At 37.9% G+C, this 12123-nt stretch overlaps 1 protein-coding gene across 1 annotated transcript in view; it reads right to left on the reverse strand.

The window, feature by feature from the left end:
* The window catches only part of atrnl1b (attractin-like 1b), a 126101-nt gene that overhangs the window by 55466 nt on the left and 58512 nt on the right, over positions 1 to 12123 (reverse strand). Inside the window, exons 22-24 of the mRNA XM_073867025.1 lie at positions 8726 to 8820; positions 8422 to 8500; positions 5672 to 5829 (exon numbers count right to left, since the gene is read on the reverse strand). Coding sequence (XP_073723126.1) covers positions 5672 to 5829; positions 8422 to 8500; positions 8726 to 8820 — 332 coding nt within the window. The remainder of the gene's footprint in view (positions 1 to 5671; positions 5830 to 8421; positions 8501 to 8725; positions 8821 to 12123) is intronic.

Below are 12123 nucleotides of genomic sequence, written 5' to 3' on the forward strand. Positions count from 1 at the left end.
GAGATCATGTGGCTGTGCTACTTGTATAGTGGTCTAAACAGTTCTTTACTCTCTTATACATCTCCTAGTTCTCTACTGGACATTAGCAAAGAGCTTAATTATATTTATTTAGTTAATATTAAACATGTTACATTTCCTACATCTCCTAGTTGAATGCGCTTTAAACATAGATATTATTTTGTTATTATCATTCATTTGATTGCACATAAATTAATAAGACCTTAACTAGCCTGTAATGTATTGCTCATCTTGGAGATGCCCATCAAGATAATTTTTCTAATGAACATTTTATAAAAATAGAGAGAAAATATTATTAAGATCTACCTTCATTACAGAGTCTGCAGTTTGCAGATTATTTGTTCACTAAACCACAGCATGCCCCTTTACATGACATAAGCATGTAAGCAAGGACAGACAGGAACATTAATAGTAGAACAGTTGCATTGTTTATTTTCTCTATTGAATGTGTTATTATAAATAATATTTAGAAGAAATACAAAATCTGTGGATTTGTGCGGTTTATGTAAAACGTTAGCCTAAAAGTGTCGACTGGCCTCGACTTGACCCAGCAATCAGACAGCGAGACAGTTAAGCAGCAGTAATGTTTTGTCAGACTGTGTTTCCAGCGCAACAAGAGCACTTTACTTCATATGCAATATCTGATGTTTTTTAGAGGGGTTGGGGGTCCTCGTATGTGCATGTTGGAGCTTGCATCCGCATTCCCAATTTCCCCGGTTAGCTAATAAATGCCGATCGCACTCTCTGATCATAAACATCAGAAGACAGCGTGCACACCGTGTCATGGGGGCGCGTTTGATTTAATGATGCATCGGCATGGTAAATAAGTGACTCTGCTTTTGGGAAATCTAATACAAAACTATTACTGCTTGAACTCGTCTCAACCGAGATGAAGGTCTGAGGAGCGCACGTAAATAAATGAACCTTATCAGAGGAACTCATCTCATATATGATAGAAGAACAGAGAAATGAATGCAGATCAATATTAGGTGGTGTTCTCGCAGTCGGAGATAGTCTCATCATAAATGATGCGCGGTATCTGAGCGTCTCGGTGCACAGCTGGCGAACGGTAATGAACGGCAGAAAGGTTGAGAGGATTTGTGCTGGTTATCTTTATAAACCTTATGGATATCGACCAGATGAAATCCTTTATTGTGGTGGACTTTTTTATAAATAGCTTCGGTAGGCATTGAAAATCTGTTTTAAAATGAACCCTCTAAAGAGCTGCAATGAGTGTTTATCATATTCGGTGCAATATTTTTTATTACCAGAATTGAACACTATTACATTTTTATTTAGAGACTGGCCATTTAAGAGAAAGCCATTTAGGAGACATGGGAATACATTACCCAGTGCACACTTTTACCTGAGTGTAAGATAAAACTGGTTAACTGGTTATATTGCATCATACAATACTGGAAGCTGTTTATAAAGTAACTAATATTTGTGTGCAGTGTTTTTGCAATAGTTTTTCGAGGTCGTTTCAGCTACTGTGCATGTGCACAGGTTTGCATGCGCCTCATGCGACTTTTGGTTCTTTTAAAGGGACACTCCACTTTTTTGAAAATATGCGTTTCCAGCTCACCTGGAGTTAAACATTTGATTTTTACCGTTTTGGAATCCATTCAGCTGATCTCCGGGTCTGGCGCTAGCACTTTTAGCATAGCTTAGCACAATCCATTGAATCTGATTGGACCATTAGCATCACGCTAAAAAAATAACCAAAGAGTTTCAATATTTTTCCTATTTAAAACTTGACTCTTCTGTGGTTACATCGTGTACTATAGCCACCTTTTCAATGCACACGACATACAGAAAGGAGAGTCGGAGTTCTCCCCCTAGTGGCAGTCGTAAAGAAGTTTCAGTCGTATATGGGAGAGAAGCTCATTCCAGCGCAAGAGGCTTCATTCTAATATGTTTACCATGTTGGAATAAATAAATGAATGCGAATAAATGAAACAATAAACAGCTATGCATATATGACAAATATTGCCAATATTTTTTGAAGAGAACATATGAAGACAAGATTAAAATAATAACGTGCACAAATTAAATAAAAAAAAAAAGTATTTATTATCAGTAATCAAAAGTTTTTTTTAAGGATTCAAGTGTTTACTAATAAAGTTAAACAAAAAGGATTAATCGTTTTTACCAGTTTATGATTGGAATACAATGAAATACATCACTTCCGGTCGGCATATCGCATGCGGTTTAATCGCACAAGTTCAAATATTTTAACGGATCCAACGCTCAAAACGGATCCGATATTTACGCATCCGCAGATGGTCGGAACTTCACGCAGACCCTTTGCGACTCTCCATAGGAAATAAATGACTTCTGGTTTAACGGCCGTCGTTTGTCGTGAGCAGTGGAAAGGCGGCTTAAGACCGACAGAAAATTAAAAGTTGTGATTTTCTAGGCCGATATGGCTAGGACTATTCTCTCATTCTGGTGTAATAATCAAGGACTTTGCTGATGTAACATGGTTGCAGCAGGTGTAGTGATATTACGCAGTGCCCACGAAAATAGTCCCCTGCCATTGAAAGTAACCAAGGGGACTATTTTCGGGCAGTGCGTAATATCACTACGCCAGAATGAGAGTATAGCCATATCTGCCTAGAAAATCGCAATTTTTAATTTTCTGTTGGTGTTAGTACACGATGTAACTACAGAAGAATCAGGTTTAAAAAGAAAAATATCGAAACTCTTTGGTTATTTTTTGGCGCGATGCTGGTGGTCTGGTCGGATTCAGTGGATTGTGCTAAGCTATGTTAAAAGTGCTAGCGTCAGACCCGGAGATAGTCTCATCATAAATGATGCCTGGTATCAGAGTATCTCGTGCACAGCTGGTGAATGGTAATGAACGGCAGAAAGGTTGAGAAGATTTGTGCTGGTTATCTTTATAAACCTTCTGTTGGTCTTAGTACACAATGTAACTACAGAAGAGTCAAGTTTTAAAAAGAAAAATATCGAAACTCTTTGGTTATTTTTTAGCCCGATGTTAATGGTCTAATCAGATTCAATGGTTTATGCTAAGCTATGCTAAAAGTGCTAGCGCCAGAGCCGGAGATCATCTAAATGGATTTCAAAACGGTAAGAATTAAATGTTTAATTCTAGGGGAGCTGGAAAATGAGCATTTTTTTTTTAAAGTGGAATGGCCCTTTAACTGGAAGGCAGGGACTTCGGTTTCCAAAGGGGCCATATTGAGCATTGCATTATCACTCATTTATAGTGCTCAGTCATGTTTTATGCAATTATTTGGCCAGCGCTAATCACAAAATTTTGCAGTCATGTATAAAAATCTGACCATAAAATGTTTAGCAGTTTATATATACGCTATATCCATTTAGATATATAAACACTGTGCACCTTTCTTCACACTACACTTGTAAAGCTCATTACAAGGTAACGGTAAGGTTGTTGTTCACATAATGATATACCTCACTAGAGTATTATGTTAAGACCCCAGTCACAGCTAAAGTGAGAGATCGCAGTGCCAGAACGCATCTTCGTCGGATCTACAGAGCTGAAGTTCTACCCCCTTCCACCACACAACCCTATAATACGGGCCATCCATACACCCATAATGCAACTGACATAACACACTGTTGAGGTCACCAAGCCTCAGGCAGCGTTCAGAGGACAGAGAGGCAGAGACTGTCAGGGTGCATGAGCCTCTACTGGAGTCAGTTCCCAGAGGCTTCAGTGTGAACCTTGAGTCTCAACAGTCACATAAAGCTACAGTGATTTTGCTCATTAGTGCCACAGTAAGAAGGGTTTTCGCATATTGGTTAGATGTCATTTAGCCGATTTAAGCAACTCAGAAAACACTGGGTGTAGGGTACGTTCCTCTTTGCACCTGTGGTCAAGTGCCTGAGGTATGAGAGATGGGGTGCTTTTGCATCTCTTATCTAGCTGGAGCTGGTGCCCGACATGACCCTATTACAGCAACACTATGTAGTTTTTTACCTTTAAATAATGTCTCCAAAATTATTTCAGTGATAGAACAACTTTTAACTGGACAAATTGTACTGTTGCTGCAACCTAGCCTCCTAGCTGCTACAAGCAAACTCTGAAAGTGGCGGTGGAGGGTAGAGCACACAGCCCCGCCCCTCCCCCTGCCTGCAGAAGACTGTCTGATACCAGGCACTGTTGCGCTTTTCAACTACATGGGGGAGCTGTAAGTCATTTTACATGGAAACTACATAGTGTTGCTTTAAAATCCACAAAGCCCCCTACACCTGCTGGCATCAAACCAGGAACCAAGAAATGCAAAAATGTTTAGTTTAAAACTAATTCAAATGTAAAACCATTTTCACCAATGAAGATGTTTCGCCGTTAAGTACAAGATATTAACGTATTTTCCGGACTATAAGTGACACTTTTTTCATAGTTTGGCTGGTCCTGCGACTTCTAGTCAGGCACGACTTGTAAGTCAGTTTGAATAAATTTTGACATATATGAACCAAGAGACATCATTACTCTATGCTGCTCCTGTATTTATGTAATTCAATGGATTCAGTGATGTCTGCGAACTTGATGGTCGCTGGCTTGTTATGTTCATTTAGCCTATTCAGCCTTCCAGGTATGTTCAGTATGCTATTGTGTATCGTGTAAATAACTGATAATATTACGTTAATGTACGGACATCTATTCAGCCTGCTGTTCTGTCTGCTATTGTTTAGTTGAATAACTTGCCTTGATTAGATGTCTGTTCTTCGGATTGGATTTTGTAAAATCATTTTCTAAATAAATGCGACGTGTAGTCCATTGTGACATATATATGTTTTTTCGTCTTCATGAAGCATTTTTGATTGGAGCGACTTATAGTCTGGAAAATACAGTATGTACTTGACGGGCAACCTCCTCCTATTTTTGCTGTGCTTCAATACTCCAAACAATTAGTTTTTTATTTAAATGACTAATTAAATTAACTTCTGACAGTTACATAAAGCCAGCTTGTGGTAGCATAAGACCCTGAATTAAATTATTTAACACTGAATTAAATTATTTAACATAATGAAGACAGCAGAGACATGACTTTAATGACTATAGTTACATCTGTCTTAAATGGATGCAGACAAATAGACGCTTCATCTCATTGAGCTGATATTTTTCTCCTTATTCTAAAACTAAACTACCTGTGCAATCGTACGCCTACATCTCCTTGTGTCTGATTGCAAGCAATAAAGACCGCAAACATTTTTCATTATAAGAGCGATGCACTGCAGCGCAAATTCAACAAATATTTTTCCATGATAGATAGCGTCAATCTGCACATTACTCCAGGCCTGTCATTTCACGTCTGTCGTCAAGGCATCTGGCAACATAACACATTGCCACTTAGGGGCTGATTCAATTTTATGGATCATAAGAAGCCAACTTGTCCAAGTGCATAACTGAATAATTGATTTCCACCTCATCGCGCAGTGGATCTTTCTAGAAACATTTTTTTTTGAGAATTTTAAAAATATTACAGTCAGTCATATCCATTTTTCACACAGGAGATGGATCTTCACTTAAGATTTTTCTTCTTTTGACTAACACACGCAAAACTGCTTTACTATAAAGTGATACAGGTGAACAGTATCTCCTGTAGTGTGTAAAAGATAAAGTAAAAAGTAAAAGATGATCTCATCATAATGTATTTACCTGTATTTTGATTGGCCATGAGAAGTTGCTAACGTATACGTAGAACGTGATGTTGGGGTTGCTGTGGAAACTGAATTTCTCACAAGAGAAACTATCTCTGTACTCTTTGATGTTGTTTTTGGACACAATGGGAATCTCTTCCCCGGAGATAGTTCCAGCTGGAAAACAGAAAGTGACAAATTAAACAAATGATTTTCCCAAAAAGGTTTTAGATTAATCCAGGACTAAATTAAATTAGGCCATTTAAGTAGTTTTTACAAACATACCTTACAAAAAACAGATTATGTAACAGATTATTTGTTAAGGCAGCTCAAACATGCATTTTAGTCTGAGATAAGGATAAGCTCTGTCTGGGAAACCGCACCATAAACAAAAAAAAAAATGGCATTTTATCATTGAAACATTACGGTAATCCTACATTATTCATGCATAATTGTGAGACAATAAAAATTGTGTTGATTTTTATTTTCTAAATAAGACTAAAAAGGAATCCGCACACTGAACTCACAAAAATATATTGATTTATTACATCATATTTAGTTGTATTTTTGGATTCCGGCACCTGCTAGTGTTTGGATGTGCGCGTCTCCCTCTTTAGTGATTATTATTTTCTTCAATTATTATTTTCAACAAAACTAAGTCCTGTTGTCTGCCTAAACTCATTTGCATGCTAAAAATCTAGTCTAGTGTATGACACCTAATGCTTTCCGATCTATTATGAAATGCACTAGCAATCTACAATGTACACCACAAACAAATGCACACAAACAAACACTTGTTTAGCTGTTTGATGAAGTGTTGAGAAAAGGAACTACTAAGAACACGAATTTCATTTTCTTTTAAAAAAAATATTGGAAAAATAAAACCATAAATGTAAAAAATGAAAAAGTGAGGGAACTAAAAAAAGCAGCTTTTGTCCTATTTTATCAGAACGCTTTAAAGTCCTCCACTAAAACACTCAAGTCTCATCAATCGTCATTCCAAACCACCGCTATGAAACAAAGCCCTCAAAATGACACCCCAAATGCCGCTACGTGGCAATGTTTATCTTAATTGAAATCGTCCAGTAGAAGAAGCCTCGGTCCTAGGATTCACAGCTGCGCACTAGACTATTGTAAGAAGCCCATCTCAGGGGAGAGTGCTTTTAAAATGAAAGACACCACTCCAAATATTAATTGAAGGGAGCAGGGAGGTTGAGAAGGAGGGGTGAACTGCTAAAGAGGAGCAAGAGTGTCAAAGTCACATTAAAAAATTGGCTGTGACTGTTATATAAGCAAGCGAGGAGAGAATAATGATGACGTGATGTCTTTGAGTGACTATCGTAAAAAACAAAATGCACCCATGCTGTGGTCAAACAGGAATATTTTATCATAAATATATGTGACAGTGGACCACAAAACCAGTCATAAGTTGCACAAGTATATTTGTAACAATAGTCAACAATACAATATATAGGTCAACATTATATATACAACTAAGGAAAATCTCAAATTCAGTGTTTTAGAAAATTAGAATATTGTGAAAAGGTTCAAGACACCTTTAAATGGTCTCTTAGTCTAGTTCTATATGTTACACAATAACGGGACAGACTCCTGACTTGACATTTGTCCAAAAGATGACCATTGACACCTTGCACATGAAGGACAAGACACAAAAGTTCATTGTAAAAGAGGATGGTTGCTCACAGAGCTCTGTGTCCAAGCACATTAATAGAGAGGCGAAGGGAAGGAAAAAATGTGGTAGAAAAAAGTGCAATAGGGATAATCGCACCCTGGAGAGGATTGTGAAACAAAACCCATTCAAAAATGTGGGGGAGATTCACAAAGAGTGGACTGCAGCTGGAGTATGCAAGACCTGGGTTTCAGCTGTCGCACAAGCTTGAACAACAGACAGCATCAGAAGCGTCTCGCTTCTAGACTGCTGCTGAGTGGTCCAAAGTTATGTTCGCTTATGAAAGTAAATTTTGAATTTCCTTTGGAAATCAGGGTCCCAAAGTCTGGAGGAAGAGATGAGTGGCACACAATCCACAATGCTTGAGGTCCAGTGTAAAGTTTTCACAGTCAGTGATGGTTTAGGGGGCCATGTCATCTGCTGGTGTTGGTCCACTGTGTTTTCTGAGGTCCAAGGTCAATGTAGCCGTATACCAGTATTAGCACACTTCATGCTTCCTGCTGCTAAGCAACTTTATGGAGATGCAGATTTCATTTTCCAACAGAACTTGGCATCTGCACACAGTGCCAAAGCTACCAGTACCTGGTTTAAGGACCATGGTATCCCTGTTTTTAATTGGCCAGCAAATCTGTGGGGAATTGTGAAGAGGAAGAAGCAATATGCCAGACCCAACAATGCAGAAGAGCCGAAGGCCACTATCAGAGCAACCTGGGCTCTCATAACACCTGAGCAGTGCCACAGACTGATCGACTCCATGCCACGCAGCATTGCTGCAGTAATTCAGGCAAAAGGAGTCCCAACTAAGTATTGAGTGCTGTACATGCTCATACTTTCATGTTCATACTTTTCAGTTGGCCAAGTTTTCTAAAAATCCTTTCTTTGTATTGGTCTTAAGTAATATTATCTGGTCCACATATTGTCCTATTTCAAAAAACTGACCCTTATGACTGGTTTTGTGGTCCAGGGACACATATTAGAACCAATAGGATATTATGAATGAAGTATGCCCATACCAATATGACAAAAATGCTAGCTTGTTAAACAACACAGGCAAGTAATATTAAAGAAGTAACGGTTACCTGTTGATCCAACAGACCAAGTGATGTTCAGATTGAAATTGTTGGATGCATTGATGGACATGTCCAAGTTTTTGCTGGTCTATAAAACGAAAGAAGCAAATAGCAAAATAGATTACTGGGAAAAAAAACTGCCTGTATGGCTAAAGAAATAGTGTAATGTCACTTTTTTGTCAAGCTCTGACAAACGACAGGTTTATGAAATGTATGCTAGCTGACCATTAAACATAAATCTTTCGAACAATCGTCAAAAGTTAGTCAAGCCCTTTAACTGCTTCCGTTCTCAGATAAGTGGACAGCTACTGACCTGTTCAGGAGTGGCCATGAAGTTAATGGCAGTGTAGTGCTGGTCATCTTCTTGAAGCAGACTGAAGGTGAACTGGTAATCAATCAGCAGGTTATCTGTTCAGAACAAAACCTTATTGTTAATCACATTTTTAGATAACATTTAATACGATAATGAACACCATCATGAATTTCATAGCAAGTAAAAATGTTTAGTTTACGCAAAACAAAATTCTGTCACGTTTACTATACCCGTATGTTGCTCCTGTATGTTCTTTTAGTGGAACACAAAAGGTTGTTTAGCTATGATACGTTTAGCAGAATGTTACAGACTGACTTCCTCAGTCTCCATTTATTTTTAAGGTAGTTATGAAGAAAGATGCACTAAAATAACAGGAGACAAATACAATGTATGTCCCTAACATTTGACTTTGGTATGAAAATAATGAATCTTATTTTTGGGTGACCCTCATGATGAATCATCATGAGTTTTGAACATTCACTCCTTCGGTAAGAGAGCTACTTTAAGAGCTATACATCATCAATCTTTTAAATTGACTAAATGAATACCTGCCTTCCTGAGTGTGTCATTGCTTTAATAAGCATACACTGTGATTAAGCTCAATTTTTGCTCAAAGACGTCTCCAAGTACTTGAGGTCTCTGCTTCTCTTAGTTGCATAAAAACCCAGTGACCTTAAAGGGATAGTTCACAGAAAAAAATGAAAATTTTGTCATCATTTACTCACCCCTCAAGTTTTTACGAACCTTTATAGATTTCTTTGTTCTGCAAATGAAGATTTTTAAAAAACAGATCTGGGGCACCATTCACTTCCATGGTTTTATTTTACTATGAAAGTCAATGGTGCCCCAGATGAGCTTGATTTCTTCATGTGTTTTTGTCAGAACAAGATAACTTATACAGGTTTGGAAAAACTTAAGGGTGAGTAAATGATGACAGAATTTTAATTTCTGGGTGAACAATGCCTTTAACCACAACCATACGAAAATGTACCAAAGTTTATAATGTGCTGATATAAAACAGTGAACTCCTGAATAAAGCACTGCAGTTTACTTTGGTGCATCAATGTGATTCTGTTTCAAGTACTCTGCATCTCTTTAATGTGTCGTTTTGAGCCAAAAGAGATATCTGCATTATTTTCTTAACTCATGGACTGTTAAATGGCTGAACACTGCCAGAGGCATCATCCAGAAAACAGCTGTCTGAATCATATGGCATTGTAAACATCTCTTTTACTCCCCATCAATCCAAAATGTTTTTTATAAGCATTTCGTGAATTCAGATAGGACATGCATTACAGTTTTGCTCATTTCCTGTATTTATGCCTGAAATTCAGACATATTGACAAAGTAGCCTAATCCATCAATAACTAAAAATCAGGATGACGTCGGTTCCCCCAACCCCTTCGAGAAGAAAAGCTTTCACTTTAAAAATTAGTTTTAAAGGCATCCGTACTGACATTACGAAACCTAAATTGTCGACCATATGGCTGGCTTTTGAACCATTGAGGTGAAATATGCTGGATTTCTTCAGAAATGCAAAAGCATGGAAATGAATCTCTGAGATTTTACACATCAGATAAATCTGAAAGATGTCAGCCACAAAGCAGATTAGGGAAAAAATGAACTATGACAAACAACTTGTTGCAAGACAGCAGCTTGTCATCCTTCACACAATCACCAAGTTGTGCTTCGTAATGTTGTTATGTACACTTTTTATGACTAAATCGCAAACTAGGAAGCCAATTACGTAGACCTCACAAAAATTATGGTGGTTGGAAAGATGTGGGCAACTTATCTGCTCAGCAGAAGGAGTTAAACGTATGCAAAGCCTTTTTTAGCTGCTGCTTACCTACCTCACCCTCAGTGATGGGCGTTAGAAGTAAAGCGTTACTGTAATCCGATTACTTTTTTCGAGTATTGAGTAAAGTAAGCGATTACAATTGCAAAACAGAAATTAGATTACTGTTACTTCCTGGTACGCATGCTTCGTTACTGCGATATTTAACCTTAATTTTGTACCGACATTACTTTGAGTTTAACCCAGTTATAGGTGACAAAAACACCAGCGTCCGCTGTACACTCTGCGTGGGAATAAAACTTTTATCTACAGCGAAAAATTCCACCTCAAATCTGAGCAAACACCTAGCAAGCCGGCATAGGAATGTGAAACTGAAAAAACCCTGAACCCCCAGCTGACATAACCGCTGCGGCTCCATCTCATATACAGTGATACGGCGTAAATAATCATCAGATTGTATATTATATTCTATTACAAGACGTTCATGCGAAATCTAATGTAAACAACAGACTATATTTCATGGATTATACGCATTTGGGGACAAAAATGGTAATTGGATGTATTTTATTAGAAGGTTTTCATGAGTTATTCACACATCTGAAACAGACTGGATTCGACTCGCGATCGTTATAGCAACACAAAGGTAAGAAGTCCCGTTTATTTTGCATGTTGTCATCTGTCACAAAATACTACATTTATGATGCTAAAGCATCTGTATCTCAAAACAGAGACCATACACTGATGCTAAACCTGCAGACCTTTTAAACGATGTATAGTAATGTTAATATTATGTATGTTTGCAGGCAGTAGGCTATATAGATATTGTTAGCAGTGTTGAAAAAAACAAGGTCATCATGCCCACGAAATAGTGCACGTCGGGAGGTTAAAAAAAAGAATGTTTGATTTGTTTCAATTTTAGATTATGGAATATGCAGAAAGAATAGAATTACTGTGGGTTTACACCAAAAGCGAAGCGTGCAATCGCATCGCGTTGCTTGCTCTAAATTACTCACGGGATTTAACTTCGAGTTCAATTCAATTCAATTTTATTTATATAGCGCTTTTCACAATAGTTAATTGTTTTAAAGCAGCTTTACATTAATGGATGTATGAAAAACATAGAAAACGAGCATAGCAATAATGTAACGTATACAGTAAAGTAGTAAGTTAAGCCAAAGGTGGCGGACTCTCCAGGGGAGTTGAATATTTTCAACTTGGGCAAAGACGCGTTTGAGGCGAATAGCGCGTCTGATCGCGTCTTTGCATTGACTTTGTATGTAATCTACTCGCGCAAATCGTTGAACTCACATCTGGTGTAAACCCACAGTTAGGCTGAACGGTCTGTTGCTTTATAGCATATTTAGGTCGTGTTTTTGAAAAGTAACTTAGCAGTGATGGTAATAACGGCGTTAGAAATAAACGGCGTTACTAACGGCGTTATTTTTTTCAGTAACGAGTAATCAAATAACTTACTGTTTCCCCCGTAATAACGCTGTTACCGTTACTGACAATAAATGCTGCACGTTACTATAATTGGAGACTGACGCGAGAGCATGTATCGCTCTCGGGTACTGCTGCTAGACACTGACAGGCAGTCCGT

This window comes from Misgurnus anguillicaudatus, chromosome 4 (genome assembly GCF_027580225.2).
Source record: "Misgurnus anguillicaudatus chromosome 4, ASM2758022v2, whole genome shotgun sequence".
NCBI lineage: Eukaryota > Metazoa > Chordata > Actinopteri > Cypriniformes > Cobitidae > Misgurnus > Misgurnus anguillicaudatus.